The sequence below is a fragment of the Sturnira hondurensis genome, unplaced genomic scaffold, assembly GCF_014824575.4.
Source record: "Sturnira hondurensis isolate 20B ecotype Veracruz unplaced genomic scaffold, ASM1482457v3 Scaffold0000059, whole genome shotgun sequence".
In the NCBI taxonomy this organism is placed as follows: Eukaryota; Metazoa; Chordata; class Mammalia; order Chiroptera; family Phyllostomidae; genus Sturnira; species Sturnira hondurensis.
The window spans coordinates 72,075-94,900 of record NW_028072690.1 but is presented as its reverse complement, the minus strand read 5'-3'; the positions used below and the strand labels follow the sequence as shown (position 1 = coordinate 94,900).

Below are 22,826 nucleotides of genomic sequence, written 5' to 3'. Positions count from 1 at the left end.
ATTGATTTGAGTCCCAGTTTCCTTCTCTTCAGTGTTGCTTCCCTGTGTATTTTTCTTTATTTCATTTTGCATAGCCTTCACTTCTCCCTCTGTTTTGGGACCATACTCATTACCAGTGTTTGGAACCCTGCATCTGATAGGTTGGCCATCTCTTCTTTGCTTGGTTCTATTTTTGGAGCTTTGATTTGTTCTTTCATTTGGGCCATATTTTTGTGTCTCAGAGTACCTGGGAATGTGAATGTACAGGGAATAAGAAGCATTAATGGTAGGTACAAAATAGACAGGGGGAGGTTAAGAATAGTATAGGAAATGTGGAAGCCAAAGAACTTGTATGTACAATCCATGGACATGAACTAAGGTGGGGGAATGCTGGTGGGAGAATGGTGCAAAGCAAAGGGGAGTAGAGGGGATAAAAAATGTGACCATTGTAATAGCATAATTAATAAAATATATTAAAATATACCATTAATTGTATACACCAAGCAGTACTTTTTTGGTGATTTTAAAAAAGTCATCAGCAAAGAATATATTTATTAATTTTAGAGAGAGAGAAAGGGACAGAGAGGGTGAGTGAGAGAGAGAAGGAGACATCAATTAGTGCCTCCTGAATTCACCCTGACCAGGAATCAAACCCACAACCTTTAATAGTATATGGGACAATGCTCTAAGCCACTGAGCCGCCTGGCCAGGGCAATACTTTCTTGGTGATTTTTACAATTGTGGTAAGATATTCCTGGCTGGGTAGCTCAGTTGGTTAGGGCATCTTCCTGATATACCAAGGTTGTGGGTTCAATCCCTGGTCAGAGCACATACAAGAATCAACCAGTGAGTGCATAAGTAAGTGAAACACCAAATCAGTGTTCCCCTCTTTTCTCCCTTCCACTCTAAAACTCAATAAATAAAAATTTTAAAAAATTATGGTAAAATATACATAAATATTCCTATTTCTGACCATTTTAAGTGTATAATTTAGTGACCTTTAGTACATTCATAATATTGGCATCTTTTTGGCACATCACAGTTTTCCTGAAGTATAAGTTTGGGTGACTGTACATGCCCGATATAGGATATCTCCCATTTTATAACAATTATAGGGCCCCTCTCTGCTGCAGAGTTCCTAAACTATTATAACCTGATATATATACTACATATGAGATAAAATCCTAACTGCTTGAAGGCTCTCTCAAGGATCTCTTTAGGTGAACTCTCAGGTACTTAGTAAGATCCCTCCTGAGACAGAATGTTCTCTCACACTGACCACATGCAATAGGGCTTGTCCCTGGTGTGAACACTCTGATGACTGATAAGGCTTCAGCTCTGGCTGAAAGCTCTCTCACATAAATGGCACTGACAATGTTTCTCTGTATAGTGTGGATACTCTGTGGTGTCTGCTGAGATCACTGCTTAAGTGGAATGCCTCCTTACACTTACATAAGGTTATAAAGACACAGTCATAAGGTCTCCAGTGTGGGCACTAATGAGTAAGATGATTCAAACTTCGACAAAAGCGTCTCCTACACTGTTTGCATTAATAAGGTGTTTATCCAGTGTGAACAGTCTGGTATTTTGTGACATCCCTACTCAGATAGGTTTTCTCACACCAGTCATATGTATAGGGCCTCTCTGATGTGAATGCTTTGGTGTGTGGCAAGGTTTGAACTTTTGCAGAGGGCTTTCCCACACTCATTGCATTTATGAGTTTTCCCTCCAGTGTGGATTCTCTGGTGCACAATAAGACTTGATGGCTGGTAGAAAATTTTCCCATAGTGAATCTCTGTGTGAGGTTTCTCCCCAGTGTGCACCCTCTAACGTGTGATCAGATATGATTTCTGATGGTTTTCCCACACTTGTTGCATTGATGAGGTTTCTCGCCAGTGTGGGACCTCTGATGTTTGTTGAGATCTGTTAAAAGGTTTTCTCACACCGATGGCAGGAATACGGTTTCTTTCCAGTTTGTTTCTTATGTTAGGAAAGCCATGAGCAATTCCTGAAGGCTTTTCCACACTCAGAACATTTATTGGTATATTGTTTCTCTCTAGAATGAATTCTCTGATGTATGATGAGGTAAGAGTTCTGCCTTAAGGATTTTCCAGTTACTGCACTGAAATGGCTTCTCCCCAGCATGGATTTCACAATACTAAGTAAGGGTGTCCCTCCCAGTGCATGCATTTCCACGTTCATTACGCATGGAGGGCTTCTCTCCAGTATTTTTCTCTCAAATGCATTACAAGGCAGCACTTCTCACAGTCACTACACTCATAAAATTTCTTTACTCTGGGGATTTTCCGATGATTACCAATGGCTGAGCTACCCCAGATCTTACATTTCTTACAAGATCTGTCTTCTTACAGAAATGCCAACTTTCTTATGGCTATAGGCTTTTTCTCCAATGGTGGGGGTGTGGTTTGGGGGATGACTGCTGCTCTGCTAGGCAGAACCTGCAAGATGGTATACTTTTTCTTTCTTATGAACTTTTGCTGCTATTTTTCTTCACAGCTCAGAGATTTGTAACTCTTCAAATCTTCCTGTCATATCTGCTGCTTCACAATCATTCCACTGTGGAATATTCAGCTCATTTCTGGTTGTCCACTTTTGGTCTAAGACAATAAATAGCAAAGGCAAATATCATCCATCTCTGTGGTCAGGAGAAATTCTACAAAATGTCCAGAATGATCTACACAACTCTTATGTAAATGAGCAGGTAGTCTGGGTGTTGGAGGCAGACAGAGCTTCAGTGAGCATTCTAGTTCCACCACTTAATTGCTTGGAGGTCAAGTCTGTTTCCTCATACTTAAAATAGGGATATTAAAAAAACAGGGATATGATCAATTTTGTTATGTGTATTTTACAATTTGAAAAGTAATTGAAATGTAAGAATATATTGGTTCTGATATTACTTGGAAATGTAACAATAGGAGTCAAATTGGTTTATTTATCTAGAATCTTGTTTATGAATCACATATCAAACTGTATTTTAAGTAATTGTGAATAGACTAATTGTGAATTTAAGCCATTATATAGAACTGAGACAGCTGGTTGAATTCTTGTCATCTCAAGACAGATCAGACCCTTCTCTCTCCTAGAAGCTGACAATCTCCACCAGAGAGAATTCTGGAGGTGGGCCGCAAGGAAACAGCTCCTGTCCTCTTTAGCTCACATTTCTGGGCTAGCACTCTGAGGTTAATCTAAAGTCACAATGTATTTCCTGAGCCGCACAAAGCTGCCACCTCATCAGCAACTACACATTTTACTGGAGTAACTGAGTTGCCTCAATTTATCAGATCACCGTGTTTGGAAAGTCAAAGGAGTGGGGGCATTGCTGCCCACTCATGTTGGGGGTGGGACTGCCAAATAAGGTACAGAATGCCCAGTTAAATTTGAATTTCAGATAAACATTGAATAATTATCTGGAACCCAGATGTTAACTGTTAAGTTTTGTGATTTACTAAATCTGGCTGCCCTAGCCAAGGGTACAGTGTACATGTGTGTGTCAACATCTGTGTCTGTATGTGATGTGGGGGGATGCTCACAGTCATCTTCAGACCAAGCCAACCTCAAAGCCCCCTGGGACAATGTCATTTCCAGTCACCAGGGATCCTTATTCCCTCTCTTGGAGCCAACCAGGCACTAGCTTCCTAACCATGGAAGGTGGGCACTTGGATTGGAGCGGTGCTTGATGTACCACTTACCCCACTTGTTACATTTCTCTGAAGGCCCCCAACAGAACTGAGCACTAGTTGCCTACATTAGTCACTGGTTCAATAATGCACCATTATGGCCTTTCCCTCCTCCTCTCTCTCCCAGTTCTCCCTCATTCCTGCTTCAAGTCACCTCCCTAAATAAACTATCTGCCCCAAGCCCTTGTCCCTGGCTATTTTGGGGGAAATCCAAGTCATGACAGTTGGTATTGGATGTGGCCCTAGAAATGCAGTTCTCAGGATCAGATTCTGGAACAGGCCATTCACTGGTCAGATGACTTAAAAAGGAGCCTGGTAATAGGTGCAGTGATGAAAACTTCTCTTGCTGTAGTATGGCAATTTCTAAGCTTCTTACTAGTTACAGCAAGAGATGAAGCACACATAGAAGGGGAAGCATTAGCTTAATAATAGTTATGAAACTTGAACGTCACTGAAATTCTTAGCAGTATCTGTGCTCTCATTAGCAGTATTGTCCACAAGTCACAGGTTATGCAAGCTCATACTCCTGTCACCTGCCTTTGCTGAGCTAAAGCTTCTCTCAGCTCATGCCTATGGACCCATGGAAGGCTCCCTTAGACTTGTTGGTGGAAGAAACTGCAGTTTTGCAGAGATCAGGTAATGTGTGTATAAAGAAGGCATTGTTGATTCACTTTCCTCAGGTATGGCCCTAGGGCCAGTGTGAGAAATCCAGCAGGTGAGTTGCAAGCAGTGTATCTGGCGCCAACTTTGTATGGAGGGAGAAGTGGCCTGAAGTAAGAGATTTCATAGTCTCCTGGGCTGTGGCAAACAGCTTGTCTAGACGAGGGGCCAGCAAAGAATAAGGTTGAGTCTGGAGACAAGATCTGAGGAAGACTTCAATTTACAGAGGGATCTATGGAAACTGAAATGAAGTGTGTAGATCTTTGTGTCACACATCAATGCCCCTCAGAAAGTACCCACTGCACAGGTGTCAGGAAAATGAGGGGTAGGACAGATATTGGATCCAGTCACCTCACCAAAGTAGGATGCCAGGCAGGCCTTCCGGCTTAGCAGGCTCTTTCTTCATTTCCCTCATGTGGAGCAGCTCCAGGGGCCCTACAGATAATCAGTGGCTATCTACTGGTAATCATGAAATTCTCTGTGGGCCTCCATCATGGTTAACATATAAACAGTAGAGCTTACATAACAGGTACCGAGTTAAGGTGCTAACAGAACATCCAGGTTATCAGCAAGCTACGGGAAAAGTAAGAATATTTCAGATTTCAAGCACAATTGATTTTTTTCCAGTAATGATTCCCTCCCTGATACATTTTGCTGTTGCATAAAGACCTGTTACCTGTAGTTTAATCTGATCCTAAGATGACATGCAGGCAATTTCTAAAGGTCAGAGCTCGCACTAGACATGACACTTTCTTGCTGTCTCTAATCCTGGCATATCAGGTTTGCCTGACCATTATGGCTGCAGCAGTAGAGAAAATGATATTTTAGTGACTACTACTAAGAGGTGAAAACAACTTGGAATACCACGATAAGCAAGTGACAGGAGGAAGGCGTGAAGCAGCTGGGTTTCTAGGTTAAACAGGAGGACCGACCAGCCAAAAGACTTTTTATAAGGTATAGAGAAGAATCTTAAGAAATCAAAGAGATTGCAGTCAGAAGGAAAAGACAGGATGGACTTAAGGTAATCAAATTGTGGTGTTATTGACTTCTGGAGTTCAGAAGAATGAAGCTTCTCAGGAAGTGTCAGATTTTCAGACTTTGGCAAAGACAGAATATATACAACCAAAATGCACAGAGGCTGACAAAATGTTCCCAATGATAAAATGTTTTCAGTAGGTAGAAAAAACAGCACAATGTAGTCCAAGCTGCAGCTACTCTATACTCCACTCCAATTTCCTAATACACACGTTCATTCGCAAGTACTAAATGTTCTCTTTATCCAAAATCCAAATTTCCCAAAAGCTAAACCGGTAGGAACAGTTTTCCTCTCTAGAATAGTTTGATAAACATACCATTTATTATAATAACAGTCCTGAAGCATTACAAGACATTATACATTTATTCTGAATCAGATCAGATTGTGTTCAAATGGCTCAATTCTTTACAAATCACAAATCTTGAACACATGTTAAAACAGTTATAACGTTTTTCCATAATTATACTTGATACACATCATTTTAACTATACACAAGGCAATGCTGGCATGGTTAACGGGTCCAGTGTTCCTGGTGAGGGGATCCTGAACCAGTTAAGCTGGCGAGTGCAGAGTCCACCCCCCCTCAATCAGGGCCTTCACCCTACAGCGCCACCGCCCTCACTCCTCCAGCGTCCCTTGATGTTGAGTGAAACAAAATCTACCACTGAAGTTTTTATTACAATCATCTGGCTTCTCCCTAGCATTCTTGTTCTAAAGTTAAGAAAACAAAAACAAAAAATCACCAAGAGAGCACATGTGACGGTTAAAGCACTTCTCCCTCTCCAGTGTGGACTCTCTGGTGTTTGGAAAGATTGGACTTACTGCAGAAAGTCTTCCCACAATTATCACACCAATAGGGCTTTTCCCCGGTATGGATTCTATGATGTTTATTAAAATTGGAGCTGTGGTTGAAGGCTTTTCCACACTCCTTACATTTATACGGCTTCTCTCCAGTGTGGAGTCTCTGATGAGAACTAAGACCTGCATGCTGGCTAAAGCTCTTCCCACACTCATTACACTGGTAAGGTTTCTCCCCAGTATGTATTCGATAGTGCCGAATGAGGCTGCCTTTACCACTGAAAGCTTTCCCACAATCTTTGCACTGATATGGTGCCTCCTCAGTGTGTATTCGTTGATGTTTAAGGAGATCTGAGCTCTGACCAAAGGCTTTTCCACACTTGCAGTCATAGGGCCGGTCCACCAAGTGTGTTCTATAGTGAAGGGTAAGGTTTGAGCTGTGGCTAAAGGCTTTCCCACACTTGGTGCACACGTAGGGTTTCTCCCCAGTGTGTGTCCTCCGGTGTTTAGTAAGATTTGAGCTATTACTAAAGGCTTTTCCACACTCAGCACATATGTAACGTCTCTCCCCTGGGGCAGGCTTACTGGGCATTAGTTCTCTACTTTTCTTTGAACCTTTGCCTAGGAGAGGGGTTTTTGTTCCTCTTTCTTTCTCAAGATTTACCCACTGCCTTTCTGACCTGGCCTCACATTTACTGGCAATAACCATAGGAATAATATCCTTTTTGAATTCTTCTGCATGAGACTCTTCAGAATTTTGCTGCTTATCTGTTGATTCATCATCCTGGGTGTTCGATTTACAATCTGAAACAATAAACACAATAAGGATGTGAGTTGTTTCCTGTTCTGAGAAGAAACCGTTAAAAGATGAAGAGAACCACCAGGTGATATTGATGAGTTTTGGAGGATGACCAAATACTGTTCTGAGAGGTCACAGTATTACAATGATACAAATGAGCCATCAATCAAATCCAGTTTACAACAGCAGACTGTCACACAAGCCTCCTGCCAGAAACCATTATGACATAAAAAGCACCTGGTGTTTTTCTGCCAGGAGAAAAACTTCCTATACAGAGGGCAATAAGGCAAAACCAAGCATTCTGGGATAGTAGCAAAGGAAATGGGTGATGCCCAGGCAGAATGAAACAAGAAAGACTGCTGAAGGGTCAAATTTGATTAAGGGAAATAAAAAAGATAATTAAGGGAAAAGAGGCCAGTGGCAAACTCAGAAAAACCCATATGCTCACAGAAGCTGAATACAGAAGCAATAAAAGAGAATGTTCCATCCATTCATAATCATTCTAGTCCCAGATCCTTATTAATTTGAATGAAAGTAAGTACTTAACTCCCCCCCACAGTTCAACTCATCATTTAATGTATTATACATTGGCTATGTCTTATAATTTTTTCATTATAAAATAACACTGTTGAAATCAGATTGAAGCAGAGCTATGTAGAATCTCTAGGGAAGAGAAAAGAAAAACACCTCCCATTCAACTCTCAAGGCTAAAGCTAGTATAGGGTAGTGGGGAAAAAAAGGATGACATGTGATCTAACTCAGCAGAAACTTTCATTTACCTCTTTGTATTGTAGGGACAAACCCGTTCCTGCCTGGAATATTATGCTCCCAATCAGATTTCTAGAGCATTTCATAGGCAGTCAGTCATACTGTCAAAACTCCATTTATCCATCCACACACATGGAAAAAGGGAGTAAGAGAAGCTCCGTCTGAAAAATGGGCTCTACTTAAGCTCGGTGATCCCTCCACAGGTACAGAAGCCCCAATTGACAAGGGTACTTTCTTCTATAGTCCTCTTCTCTTACTTATCCTTCCATCTGTCTCCACCTGACCATCTATTTCCATCCTTTGCCAGTGCAACCACTCAGCTGCTTCCAGGCTCACCCCTACTCACTGTCTGCTGATAACTGTAGCAGCAGGAGCTCAAATCTCTTTCAGTCTCCATTATGAGCAATCATTTGGCTACTCATACAGGCTTCCCTTCAAGTTGCCATGAACTATGTGTGGGAAATAGGTAACTTAAAAGTTAAAAATTTTAAATAGCCTAACAAGGCAGAAGTTGAAAGAGAATTTACCAGGGACCATTTCCACATAATCCAAAGCTAATTATAACAAGTCCAGTAAATCATTAACAAACCAACAAGCATCATCTTTTAATTTATTCACTCAACCTGTCCACTCCTCCATAAACAGTCCCTTTATTAGACTCACTTCAGCTGAACTTATTATAATGCAACATCTGTTCCCATGCTAGGACCTTGACTGAAACGCACCTGAGGGAGGAGATGGAACTCATTCTGCCTAGTCAGCCAAACCAGGCAGGTCAATCCAGGGAATCACCTCACAATCAGTGATTAGTTAGTTTCTTCAACCACAAAGGCCTGGGAGCACTGAGGCGGGATCTGACAGATGGTTCCTACCTTGGTTCTGTCTCAGCTCTGGAGTGAAATCCTGCTCTTCCCCAGTTTCTTGGATGTACAGGGGTCCCCAAGATTCATATTTGGGACTTGTCTCCACAGACCATGTCTGTGTGCTGCTCAGGGATTCCTTTGCTGTTCCTGAAGATGACATTTTCTCCCACACCTGTTTCTGTTCATTTGGAGGAGGTGAAACCTAGAGACAATTAGGAATAGCTAGGTTTATGCAAAGCTTACTTTAACTAAAATCCAAGAAAATCTTAGGAGAGCTATGTAGAATCTCTAGGGAAGAGAAAAGAAAAACACCTCCCATTCAACTCTCAAGGCTAAAGCTAGTATAGGGTAGTGGGGAAAAAAGGATGACATGTGATCTAACTCAGCAGAAACTTTCATTTACCTCTTTGTATTGTAGGGACAAACCCGTTCCTGCCTAGAATATTATGCTCCCAATCTCAGAGGATAAAAAAAGAGTTCCTCCAGCCTACCTGCTGTCCCGGTTCATCCAGTTCTCGCTCCAGATCCTCCAGGAGAGTGACGGCCTCTTCAGCGCTCTCTGGACAGTGCTCCTGCACCCAGGCCTGCAGCTCCCGGGGCAGGATGGTCAGGAACTGCTCAAGCACCAGCAGCTCCAGGATCTGCTCCTTGGTGTGTATCTCTGGCCTCAGCCACTCACAGCAGAGCACCCGGAGCTGGCTCAGGGCCTCCCGGGGTCCAGGTGTGTCATGGTACCCAAACTGCCTGAAGCGTTGACGGAACATCTCCAGCCTAGGAAAGCACTTCCCTTTCTCCTCCTCCTTGACTTTCACAATCACAGGCCCCACGTGCTCCTGTGGAGGCCTGGGGCCCACACCTGTGGCCATGCGCGGTACTTTGGTCATCATATGGACTCCGGAAATGACTTCACTAAAGACAGGGCTCTGTGTAGTAGGAATACTACTTCCTTTGGATTTCTGGTTCTTTAGGGCTACAGAGTCAACTTAAGAAAATATACAAGTAAACAGACAACAGAATCAGTTTATCATAACTGGCACTCATTAAATATATTTTGAAAGAAAACTGCATAAATTAGTGAATCTTTTATGTTGCGACTGGGCTTCCTGACCATGTTTTCAACTAAGCTGCAATCTTCACAGGTGTTTCCATCCTGGATTTGAATACCTACAGCAGGAAAACTCCAGCAGTCTCAATAATGAGCCAAACATAAAAATATAGGTGGGTATTTGTTACATGAAATTATATTGATAATAAAGGTAGAGTCCATAGAAAGGGTATATAAAAAGCTTATATAAGCTGAAGATGATCTCATCTTATTCTTCTCTCTACTCATTCTAACCAGCCACACTGTTTCCTGGACGTGCGAGGTACCCTCCCACCTCAGAGCCTTGTCCACGCTGCTCCCACTAATACTTCCTGCAGATTGCACATTTCTAGATGCATGCCTGGCTCCCTCGCCAGGTTTGCTCCCTCCAGGTTTGTACTCAGACGTCACCTTCTGGCTGAGGCACCCCTGACCATCCTGTTTTAAACTGCACACTACCCTCCCTTACATGGAACTCCGTATCCTCCTCTTTTCCTTCAAATCAATTACCCCCATACAAATACTATATATTTTATCTTTTCTAAAATTTAGCTGATTGATGTTACTCTGTCACACTGATGTTTCTACCCTTCTCTTTCCCCCTCCCTTCCTCTCTTTCTAAAAATAATAAAGTCTTTGAAAAACAGGGCAGTATGAACTTATGTTCAGTGTAATATAGACAGAGGTTGATACAGAATTGGATAAGTGTGTGTGCCCATGTCTTGGTTTCTAAACATCATTCTCCAGTAAAAGGAACCAGAGATGGAGAAATGGCTAATTCTAGGTTGGAGAATACGGAAGATGAACCTGGAGTATCATGTAATGCCAGTAGGTATTAAAAAAAACCATCAACAACAGTGAGGCATGTCAAAGGAACACAGAGGCCTGAATTACAAAATATATAATGTAGTACCAGCTTGTAACCTTAAGTATAAAATAAATATCCATAAGGCAATATTGATGTGAAAAAAAGGTGACTGAATAAACAGGGGAGAAAAGACAAATCTCCTATACAGAATTATTCCAAATAATTTATGTAGATACTCCCCTCAATAAGGTGGAGCTTAACTCTCCATTCCTTGAGTATAGGCTATACTTACCAACTTGCTTCCAAAAGAGTATAGGAGGGACTGGGGAAAGCACACAATCACATCAATAGATGCAGAAAAAACATTTGATAAAATCTAGAACCATTTATGATAAAAACACTCAGCAAAGTGGGAATAGAGGGAGGATACCTCAACATAATAAAGGCCATACATGAGAAACCTACTGCCAACATCACACTCAATGGGCAAAAACTAAAAGCTTTCCCCTTAAGATCAGGAACAAAACAAGGGTGTCCACTTCCACCACTCTTATTCAACATAGTACTGGGAGTCCTAGCCACAGTGATCAGAGAACAAAAGGCATCCAAACTGGGAGTCAGTAAAACTGTCATTATTCACAGACAACATGACTGTGTACATGGAAGACCTATAGGCTCCACTGAAAAATGATCTGACCTAACAAGTAAATTTGGCAAAGTACCAGGATACAAAGTCAATATTCACAAATCCATGGCATTTTTGTACACCTACAATGAACTATCAGAAAGAGAAAGTAAGAAAAACTCCCATTTACTATAGCAACCAAAGAAAAAGTACCTAAGAATAAATTTAACCAAGGAGGTAAAAGTCCTATACTCAGATAACCATAGAACACTGAAGAAAGAAACCGAGAAAGATACAAATAAATAGAAGCATATACCACGTTCATGGATTGGAAGAATTAACATCATTAAAATGTCCGTATAACCCAAAACAATCTATGGATTCAACACAATTCTTATTAAAATACCAGTGATATATTTCACAGATCTAGAACAAGCACTCCAAAAATTTATATGGAATCAAAAAGACCCTTAATAACCTCAGCAATCTTGAGAAAGAAGGACAAAGTTGGAGGGATTACAATACCTGATATAAAACTATACTACAAGACCACAGTAATCAAAACAGTCTGGTACTGGCATAAGAAGAGACAAGACACATAGATCAATGGAACAAAATAGAGCTCAGAAATAAACCCATGTCTCTGTGATTAATTAATATTTGACAAAGGGGACACAAGCATACAATGGAGTAGAGATAGTCTCTTCAATAAATGGTGTTGGGAGATCTGAACATGCAAAACCAAAATGAAACTAGATCACCAACTTATACCATACACCAGAATAAACTCAAAATGGATACAAGGCTTAAATATAAGTTGTGATATCATAGAAATCCTAGCAGAAAACACAGGCAGTAAAATTTCACATATCTCACATAGCAGTATTTTTGCTGATACATCTCCTAGGGCAAGGGAAACAAAGGAAAAAATAAACAAATGGGACTACATCAAATTAAAAATCTTCTGCATGGCTAAAGAAACCATCAGCAAAAAGGGAACCAAGAATATGGGAGAACTTATCTGCCAATGATACATTGGACAAGGGTTTAGTCTCCAAAATATATAAAGACCTCATAGGACTCAACACCAGGAAGACATACAATTCAATTAAAAAATGGGCAAAGGACCTGAGCAAACACCTCTCCAAGGAGGACATACAGAGGGCCCATAGGCACATAAAAGAATGCTCAAAATCACTAGCCCTCCAAGAGATGCAAATTAAAACCACAATGAGATACCACCTCACACTGGTCAGAATGGTCATCATTAATAAATCAACAAGTGCTGGAGAGGATGTGGAGAAAAGGGAACCCTCATTCACTGCGGTGGGAATGCAGACTGGTGCAGTCACTATGGGAAACAGTATGGAACTTCCTCAGAAAATTAAAAATGGAACCGCCTTTTGACCCAGAAATTCCACTGCTAGAAATATACCCTAAAAATCCCCAACCAATTCAAAAGAACTTATGCACCCCTATGTTCATAGCAGCACTATTTACAAAAGCCAAGACTTGGAAACAGCCTCAGTGCCCACCAATAGACGAGTAGATCAAAAAACTGTGGTATATTTATATAATGGAACACTATATGGCAGGAAAAAAGGAATTCCTACTTTTTGTGACAGCATGGACGGAACTGGAGACTATTATGCTAAGATAAGACAGTCAGTGAAAGACAAATACCACATGACCTACCTCACTTATAAGAGGAACCTAATGAACAAAATAAACTAATGAGCAAAATAGAACCAGGAGCAGAGAATCACATAACAGATTGATGGCTTTAAGAGTGGAGGAGTCAGGTGGGAACTATTTGAAAGACAGTGAAGGGATCAGTCGAAGAACATAAATGAAGGACCCAGGGACATAGACAACGGTGTGAGGATAGATTATGGAAGCAGGGGGTGGGCTGGGTGGCGGGGAACAAGGGAGGAAAAATTGGGACAACTATAATAGCATAATAAAACATTAAGAAATAAATTTAAAAATTAAAAAAAAAAGAAAGGGGCTGGGAGAAGTAACTACAGTGGAAAAACATGACAAACACCAACTCACCCACTTGATCAAAATTAATATCATTATGGAATGTTGGGAACTGACCTGTCTGGTTTCAGAAACTGTAACCTCCCCTGGCTAAGGCTGAGTGAGAGAACTTGGGACCCTAAGCCACTAAGGAGACAAAGCTTATCTCCCCGGCGGGAGCACAGCTTCTGTCTACTTTACTTCACCCTGCCTGCCCCCCCCACCCACCCAGTGCATGACCGGTTAGCCAATGACAGGTAAGATTCCTCAAGGGCGGGCCTACCTAAAGGCATGGTCACTAGCGGGCCTTCAGGGAAGGACTTGGGGGGCTATGGAGAAAGGAGTAGATGGACCCTCGCCCCTCAGCTTTGACAAAGCCTGAGTCCTCATTCTGTCTGCAAGATGTCTCCTAATCTCTTGGCCATCTTACTTCCCCTGCTTGAGCTAAGCCTGAAACAATGCTGGAGGTGGGTGCGGCCCTGTGCTGGAAAGGGCAGGTTCCTGGGGGCGATCAGGCCTAAGAAAGAATGCAAAAAGTCCTGCGAAACCTGCTATGCTAATACCCTCAATTTAAATAAGGGTCCAAGCATGAAATGAGTTTGTTTCCCCAAAGTTTTACGGCCCTTTTGCTATCTGACCATGACTCAAAATAAGTCCTCAGAGTTCTTTGAATGTTATCTATTTGATTATTACTGCCTGACAATGACTGATGAACTTTCCATAAAAACCCTGTATTTCTATGCAAATTAAAGTCAATAAAAGCCTATCAAGGCAAGGGTTGGCTTGCTCTCCCCTCGAGTGGCCAGAGCAGTTCCTTTTCCTCCACAGCATTCGGTTATCCGTGTGAATCTGTCTCGTCTTAGGCACAACACCACGGGCACTGCTTGCCAGTGTCCGCATCAATGGAACACTACTCTGCCATAAAAGGTTAAACACTGCCATCTGCGACAATATGGTCAGTTCTTGAGGATAAGTGAGATAGGTCAGCCAAAAAAGGAAAATAACTGTATGACTTCACTCACATGTGGAGTACAAAACAAATTATAAATTGTTCATTTGTAATTTTTGGAGTACAATAATTACAAATGAACAAACAAAACAAACTCATAGATACAGACATCATGATGGTAGCTACCAGAGGGGGAAGGGCAAGATAGGTAAAGGGGTCAAAATATATACGGTAATGAACGAAACTAGATTTTTGGTGTAAGAAGTATGAAATAAGAGTATACAGATATCAAACTATAATGTACACCTGAAATTTATATGATACTACAAATGTTACCTTAATAAAAACAATTTTTAAAATTCTTTGGTCCTTTTCAACGAACATCTGAGCAAATAATGTAAACAGTATAACAACTTTACCTCAACGTGTTTCTGAATACTTCTATTACTATAATAGAAGTATTATAGAAGTTAATATAGGGAAGAATTAATATTCAGTATTTCATAGCTCAGAACTTAAAGGAAAGGAACTGAAGAGACAGGTCTGCCCTATAATTTTTTTAAAAAGATTAATGGCATCAATGATAAGTCATGTGACTTGATATGAAAAGATTACTTTGCTCTGGCCGGGTATCTCAGTTAGTTAGAGTGTCATCCCGATATACCAAGGCCGTGGGTTCGATCCCTGGTCAGGGCGCATACAAGACTCAACCAATGAATGCACAAATAAGTGAAACAACAAATTGATGTTTTCCTCTCCCTCTTCCTCTCTCAAATCAATAAAAACAAAACAAAACAAAAACAAAAAAGAGAAAACTGAGAAACTGCCACTGACCAAAGTATATAAGTAGACATGAAGATTACTGTCATGTGGTATCCTCGATGAGATCAGGGAACAGAAAAGGACATTAGGAAAAAACTAATAAAATTTGAATAAATGGTGGAGGTCAGTTAACTGTAATGTACCAGTGTTGGTTCCTTAGTTGTGACATGTGCACAGTATTGTAAGATGTTAACAAGAGAAATTGAGTGAAAAACAGGGACTCACTGTATTATCTTTGAGCTTCTCTAAAACTATCCTAAAATGTTTATTTAAATTAAAAATATGGGCTTTGGGGGTAAAGAGCAGCTTTAGTAAATGCTGTTCTATTATGGAAGGATGGTAGAGAGAAATGTGACTGTTAACTTCAACACTTATGATATTAAAGCGGGCCATTTTTAGAATTCACTAGACATTTAAAAAAGTTGTGAAGCCATTTTTTATAACAATAATTATTATTATTATCCTCAGTCAAGGACATTTTTTTCACTGCTTTCAGAGAGAGGGGGAAGGAGAGAGGCAGAGAAACATCAACGCCAGAGAGAGATATCAAATGGTTTGCTTCCGTATGTGCCTGGACAGAGGATCAAACCCAAAGCCTAGGTACGTGCCCTCACCAGGAATCAAAGCTAAAACCTTTCAGTTATGGGACAAGGCTCCAACCAACTTAGCCACACCAGCCAGGGCTAGGATTAATTATTTTTTTTAAAGGCACATGCCTTGTGAGCAATAACAGTTAATTTTTTACTTTCTTCCAGTAATTGTCAGAATACTGGCCTAATGAAATAGTTTCTAGCAGATCTATTTCAAATATAGCCCAAAGCCTATTTTTAAATTTTATCAAATACTTTTAGCTTTGAACTAGTTGGCAACATTATAATAGTCTTTCATCCTCTGAAATCACATAGGCCATTTTCCAGTTTGGCAATTCTATCTCCACAGGCTCAAAGGCTATCTGCAGAGTTTTAAAATCTGCTGGCCCTAGCTGGGTAGGTCAATTGGTTACAGCACGGTCCTGATGTGCCAAGGCTACAGGTTCGATCCCTGGTCAGGGCATATACAAGAAGCAACCAATAATGCATAAATAAGTGGAACAAATATATGTTTCTCTCTCTAAAATCAATACAAATGAAAACAACTTTTAAAATACTTTAAAAACACATTGCTCATGTCACCCAGCTGTTTACAATTACTTAACCTTTTTGCATGGCAAACAAATCCCAATCCGGCCTCTGCCTCCCTTTTCAGTCATCACTCCGTTTCTATTCCCTATGCTCACTCAATGCCCAGTTCTCATAAGACTTCTACTCATCTTTCAGATGAGACTGGGAGTGTTCAGGGTGGTATGGCTGTAGACTCTACTTACCTTTCAAGTCTCAGCTCAACAATTAACCCATGCAAAGATGTTCAACCTTAGTTACAATAAAAGAAATCCTCCCACTCCTCTGACTGGCAAATATTAAAAAAACAAATCTGATAACCCACTGGGTTCCCGTCCACACCTTAAGAAAGCCAGTAATTTCACATCTGTTCATGCTCAGTTTGTCTAAAGGTTCATTTAGGGGAGCCCTCCAGGTCTTGGCTTCTGAATTTTTTTCTTTAAAATATTTTATTTTTAGAGAAGGGGGAGGAAGGGAAGGAAAAAGGGAGAGAAACATGGATGTGTGAAACATCGATGGGTTGTCTGTTGTATGCCCCTAAACCAAGGACCTGCCCTGCAACCCAGGCATATGCCCTGACCAGGAATCAAACTGGCAACACTTCAGTCTGTAGGACAGGGCTCAACCCACTGAGCCAACCAGTCAGGGCTGAATTTTTCTTAATAAAGTGCTCATAAAATCAAAAAGCATGTAGAGAGAAAATGGAAGCTTTGTTACTAACTCAGATTGTCTTCTGAGACAATGTCTGTCTTCAACTACTGTGAACTACATTTTCAGGCTGTCTAGAACATTAGACTAAAGACATCCATGAAGCAAAAGTTCATGATCTATAAAAAGAAAGCTTTTGTTCAGTTCCCGTTTTCTTCACTCCCCTCCCTTTATGCCAGTTTCCCAAGGCGTGTGTATTCTTATAAAAGTGCCCCAAATCCATTTGGAAAATGAAGCATAAATAAATCAAATGATCACAGATTCTAACAATTTAATGCTAGAATGCCGTTAATAGATTCAAACTCTGTACCTGAAAACTCCCAGGCCGAAAATTTGATCATTTTTGAGGCCCAAAATTCTGTTAGACGGTTCCAACTTTTCTTTAAATCAAATAAAACTGTGCATATTTTTTAACTTGTCTTCACACTTCCTTTACACTTCAGTCCTAGACCAACACTTACTTTCTCCATAGTAACCTTATAATGCCTGAAAACAATCTTCTTGTTTCTTAACCCTTTTCTTATCCACAGTTGTTTCAACTGTTCCTTAAATAGCATAGGTTTCCAAGTACCTCACCAGCCAGATCACCTTTCTCTGAATAAACTCTTATTAACAAATGGTCCCCAGATACCGTATTTCCAAACTTGAGCAGAGATTCCTGTTATTGGTACGCTTTCTAACCTAATCAAAGACCAAGGGGACTGACTATTCACTCCCTTGGATCAGACACAACCCAGGACTTCTAAAAGGGTTGGGTTTCTCAGCGGAGGCCCCCAAACCCCTCCCGCATGTTTCATCAATTAGCTCAGAGTTCGGACTCCCATTGAGAGCCAGGAAAATAGAAATGGCAGCCCCTGCTCGGCTCAGGGAGCGCATAAAAAACTGCTTGGAAAATGCGAAACAAAGTTTCATTTGTTAAAGCCCTGGGAGGAGGAAAAGACTTTCCAAGGAGCAAGCGCCTCTGGGACTGGGCAGGGGTACGGGGCTCCTACCTATAGCCCTTCCAAGACCGGTCTGGCGGGGTCCTCGGGGGCCACAGCTTCCTCTCCGAACACCCACCCCTTCCTCTCCGAACCTTTCCACCTAAGCTCCCTCTCCCCCCGGTCCAGCTAACCGAGGATGAGGAGGCTCACCGTGAGTCAGTCACTCCTGGCGCGAGGACACCTAGACGCGCACCGCGGCAGGCGCAGCCGGAAGTGCGTCATAGCGCCGCCCGCGCACAGTACTGCGCGGCCGCAGAGAACCCTCTAGGAATTCGAGAGATAACGGCATCTCGGTGTCTTGGTGTACGCAGGAGATTGAGGCTTCTCCACTGCGAACAGAGTTGCCACTAACGTAAACGCTCACGGATCTTGTCGCCTCGCCCCTTCTAGGTTTTTACTAAGGTCCGATGTGAAGGCAGCTTTGGCCAGAAATGAGCAAATCGGGAGGCGTCAGATCTGAACACCGTGACATTCCATCTGAGAGAATCTGGAGCATTTGTTCTTACCTTAGCTAGAAGACGGGGCGAGTGAGGGACAAAGCTGTCTTAGTTTTCTAATGTGAAGAGTTGTCATTTGAAAAAGAAGTTTATATTATAGGAACCAAGGAACTGGTTTTATAAGTACAATACAGGACTTTATTAAAAAAGAATTATTAAAATTTAGCGACTTCCTGCATCATCTTGTGTTGTTTTGAAGTGGAATAGCCCTAGGAACGGGAAGGACAGTTTAGCAGAATGGATTTTGGGGGGTTAGATGATCTTTAACACCTTCCTTCAGCTTGCCCTAGACTCCTATTAGTTTTCCCCTTAATAGGGGGAAGGAAACTGTAAAAAAAAAATTAGGAGAGGGAGGGAAACATGAGAAACACAGGTTGCCTCTCACATACACCCCAACTGAGGCCTGGGCATAACCCAAGCAGGTGCCCTAACTGGGAATCAAACCCATGAAGTTTTGCTTTGTGGAATCACACCCAACCACCTGGGTCATAGAAGCCTGGGCAAGGAGAAGGAAACTTTTTACAACACTTTCACCATTACCACTCCCTCTGCACACCTCCCTTGAGTACTTACTATGGGCCAGATACTGGGTTAAGTGCTTGGTGTCAGTTCTTTATTGATGAATGAAATACTACCCCCAAACTTTGTGCCTTAACACATAATTATCGTTTCTCACGCGATCTCGCAAATCTGTGGATTGGCTGGTTTGTTCAGCTTCCTGTGGTATCAACCAAGGAGCTGAGATGGCTGGCAGTTGGTGTTGGTCCACAGACTGAAGTTCAATGGGGATGTTGGTCTGGGGCCTCCATGCTCTTCCATGTGAGTCTTTCAGCATGGCTGCTGGGGCTGTTTCCACATTATGACTGGGTTCCCTAAGAGGAGTATTTTAAGAGGTCAAGGTGGAATTTGTAGATGTGTAGGGCCCAGCCTTGGAAGTTATATAAGTTATATAGCACCATTTTCACCACATTCTGTTGTTAAAATAGGGCTCTGGGCCAGATTTAAGTGGAAGAAAAACAGATTCTATCTTTTAGTCACACTGCAAGAGTATGTGGGCTGGGAGATGATGTGGCTGTCTTTGGAAACAATGTACTACACACATTTATCTTCATTATATCAATCCTATGAAATACTATAATCCTGAGAATACCTACCCCAGTGAAATAGTAAAATCTTTATTTTGTAGATCAGGAAACAGGCTCAGAAAAGAAAGTAACTTTTCCAGTGTCCTACAACAGATATATGGGAAAGTTAAGATTCAAGCTTGGCTTTCATTCTCCAAAGCCTATGCTTATTTAAGCTCTATGCTTCCTTTGCATAGGCTGGAGAAAGAATAAATGGTTAAAGGGAACAGAATCACTAGGACTGAGGGAGGAAACCTGCATCTGATCCATTACCCACACGTACTGATGCATTGGTCATGCTCTATCCAGCCACTTAATCAAAGGATCTTTGATCTTCACCTAGTCAGTTATACAGCCAGTGAGTTGTGGTTCGGGGGCTTAAGGAATCCTTCCAATTTTGAGCAGAGGGACGTAGTCACATAAGATTAGTGCCAAGAGAAGCCTTAAGTACAATCTGGTTAAGTTCTTGTTTTTTGATGAAGAAACCAATGCCTGGAGAAGTCAGACACAAGGCACACTAGTAGCAGAGCTTAAGGTAGAATCCAAATTTTCTAATTCAATCCTGTGTCATTACTAGGTCTCAACAGATTCTAAAAGATATAGTTAGAGATACCAAGATGCTGTCCATCCAAATCATACGGTATTAAAACAAGTTACTTTAGAATGATATATTATTTTCTTCCATTAATATAACCTTGGCCATATGACAAGAGCACAACAAGACAATGGAAAAGTTAGCCAATGTGCTGGTGACTTGCTGTGATGTATCCCTGGCATTTCCTTTTCTGAATGGTTTTGATTTTTAGGGACCTCATACTCTTTCAGTGAATTCATCCAAAAAACACCAAGAACCTACAATGTATCAGGTATTGTGTTAAGCCACCAGGGAAAAGTGAAAAGTACATGCAGTTCTTAGAAGACATGTAATCAAGTAATTACAGATATGGTCAATAATAGAGATGAGACCAATAAGTAGTGACTGAATTGAATGTATCATCTTCGGAATCTATAGTCTGACCTATTGTAACATGAAAACTTCCTTTCTGTGATAGTCCTGGTTTTTTTTTTTATCCTTGCCTGAGAACATTTTTTCATTGCTTTGAGAGAAAGAGAGAAATATTGATGCAAGGGAGAACATCAATCGGTTGCTTCCTGTATGTGCCCTAACCGGGGTTTGAACCTGCAACCTGTTAGTGTAGGGAATGAAGCTCCAGTCAACCAAACCACATTGGCCAAGCAATTCTGTTTCTAACCATTTCTGTCACAGGGAGCTTACTACTTTAGAGGACAGTCCTTCTTTCAGTAGAGTTCTCACTGGTAAAAATTCTCTCAATTAAAGCAAAAATCTGCATTCGTGTAATTTCAACTCATTGATCCTAGTCTTGATTAATCCTTTTTCACTCACAAAATGCATATAGATGTTCGTCTTATCCCTTTAAATTATCGCATATGATTGTCTCAAAGATCACCTATAGCAGTTCCACAATCACTTCTGAATCTTGGAATGTCAAAAGTCTGAACTGCCTGCCCTTGGGCACTCTGAGGGCCCACAGTTCCTCTTTCTCATTTAAATGACCTCCATACTCTCCCACTTTTACAGTACTTGGTTCCCTTTTGTCTCGAAGAATTATTTGGCTTGAAAAAGAAAAAGGATTCCTCTCCACTTTATAAGAGAAATCTGGAAGGGGAAAAGCTACCAGTGTGGGCCCTGGCTTTCTCCCTGCTTTTTCCTCTCTCTGAAAATGATTCTCTCTAAAACCGATGCTGTCTGGATCTTCCTGGCATCTGCCATCACCTGTTTTTGCTGCTATTACTGTCCTTGGTCAGTAGAGGGTGATCAAACTTTGATTTCTCTTAGAACAAGGCTGGGCAAGTTTCTTGTCCATTATAGTTCTGTAAACTTTCCTGTTTTCCTTCTAGAAGGAGTCCACATATATGGCATGTTGGGAAGCTGCGAATGAAAAAAAATGAGAAAATGAAAATAGAAATGGAGTGGTGTAGTTAGATAACCCTGCAGCTTAGCACTGAAGCTCTGCTGCTAATGAGCGTTGGGAGACTTGGATATATGACTTATCTGAAAATGGTATAATAATATCTGCTCTGATAACTTTAAAGTGTTTGGATCATGTGAGAGTGAACTAGCTTTGCAACTAGCTATACCAATAGTAAGGGATTTTTAATTTTCAAAACTCCTGATTTATTATTTCTGATCCTTTGTTTTAAAGTCTGCCCCCACCAAGGGATAGATGTGGCTCCACCTATCACAGATCATTTCTTTCATCCTATCCACTCTGGGGGTCGGGCCACCTACCTTCTCCTTAGTAAGGGTAGTTTCCTGTCAAGACTTTCACAAGAGCACATTACTTACTGGCTTGTTCCCTCAGTTTGTGGAAGAACCACTCCCCCAAATTTGCATAATCTCAGAGAAGAAGATTACAAAGGGTATCTGGTCTATCTCCCCCACCCGCTCCCCATGCAAAATCCCTTCCTGTTTAGGACCCCTGAGTATCCCCTCCTCCCCACCCGCTTCCTGGATGAACTGACGACGCAGCCACCTGCTTTGGCTGGCTCTGCAACAAGTTTCTTTCTAATCCCAGTGGCTTCTACTGGTCACTCCTGGTTGTGCAATTTGTGCCCTGCACAATCCCAGGGACCACCATTCATTTTATCAGGGGATTGTACAGTTATCTCAATTCGCCAGCAGAAGGCAGTCAAGTTTACTGAGGAAGGGGCACCTTTTCCTAATTTGCCCAAAATCCTGGTAGCAGCTAGGCAGAGCTGGCTTTACTTATCTGCCTTACTTATCGCTGTATCTTTCCTTTTATTATTCCTAATACCCAGCATAAGGCTTGCCAGTACTATTTATTGAAAGGGATTTAATTCTATTTCTTGGAGTCAAGCAAAATAAACTGAAATCCTCTTCCAAGATGCAGGCCAAGTTCCCAGTGAGGTTTCTCCTCGTCAAACAAAACCCCTGGTTGCACACAAGGTCACTTTGCTTTTGCCATCCTGCCATCAGCCTCTCTCCCTTTTAAAAAGTGGAATCCAGAACCAAATGCAGGGCACACAGTGACAGGTAACCCTAGAGTAACCTGGCACCTCTTTTTGTTTAAGAATCTGGAGTGAAAGACCTCTAAGACTTGGAGGCAGTGGTAATAACGACTGGCAAAGGGACATGAGTAGTATGGGACAAGAAAGGCCGCTTAAACCTGTGCAGCAATTTTCATCCTTCCAGGGGAAATCTGATTCCTCAGAGGACATGCTTGGGATTGCAAAAGGAATTGCATCAGCTGAAGAAGGACTGGGGCAAGGGAAAGGATTAAGCAAGGACTGGGGCAATTTGAGAGAATCACAGAGGCTGTGTGAGACCTGTACATAACATCTGGGACTAAAATGGGCCCAGAGCCTGGGTCCTCAATTTTCACAAACATCGGATTTCAAGATTA

General features: G+C 41.5%; 1 protein-coding gene and 1 long non-coding RNA gene across 5 annotated transcripts; both read right to left on the bottom strand.

Annotated features, from left to right (window-relative positions):
• Positions 1–5,719: 5,719 nt before the first annotated feature.
• On the bottom strand, positions 5,720–17,992 carry ZSCAN21 (zinc finger and SCAN domain containing 21). 4 transcript variants are annotated; one of them, XM_037044734.1, is made up of 4 exons: positions 17,891–17,992; positions 9,093–9,583; positions 8,611–8,803; positions 5,720–6,975 (listed from the first exon to the last, which is right to left on the bottom strand). In XM_037044734.1, exons 2-4 carry the CDS (start codon positions 9,486–9,488, stop codon positions 6,137–6,139), a joined length of 1,428 nt encoding a protein of 475 aa, XP_036900629.1. In that variant the 5' UTR covers positions 9,489–9,583; positions 17,891–17,992; the 3' UTR covers positions 5,720–6,136. The 4 variants fall into 4 exon arrangements, with proteins under 4 accessions (XP_036900629.1, XP_036900672.1, XP_036900700.1 ...); XM_037044777.1 differs by having other exon boundaries at positions 17,910–17,991; XM_037044805.1 differs by lacking the exon at positions 17,891–17,992 and adding an exon at positions 12,732–12,753.
• Positions 17,993–18,854: 862 nt separating this feature from the next.
• Positions 18,855–21,794, bottom strand: LOC118985831 (uncharacterized). The gene is made up of 2 exons (XR_005066210.1): positions 21,176–21,794; positions 18,855–19,128 (listed from the first exon to the last, which is right to left on the bottom strand). It is a non-coding gene; the product is annotated as an uncharacterized LOC118985831 (long non-coding RNA).
• Positions 21,795–22,826: the final 1,032 nt, after the last annotated feature.

Bases quoted from the DNA above. Each gene is read 5' to 3' on its own strand.
- ZSCAN21 (XM_037044734.1), bottom strand. From the start codon at position 9,488: ATGATGACCAAAGTACCGCGCATGGCCACAGGTGTGGGCCCCAGGCCT. The intron at 8,804-9,092 runs GTAGGCTGGAGG...AATTGTCTCTAG, and splicing joins TGGATGAACCGGGACAGCAG to GTTTCACCTCCTCCAAATGA. The intron at 6,976-8,610 runs GTAGGAACCATC...TTATTGTTTCAG, and splicing joins AGAGCTGAGACAGAACCAAG to ATTGTAAATCGAACACCCAG.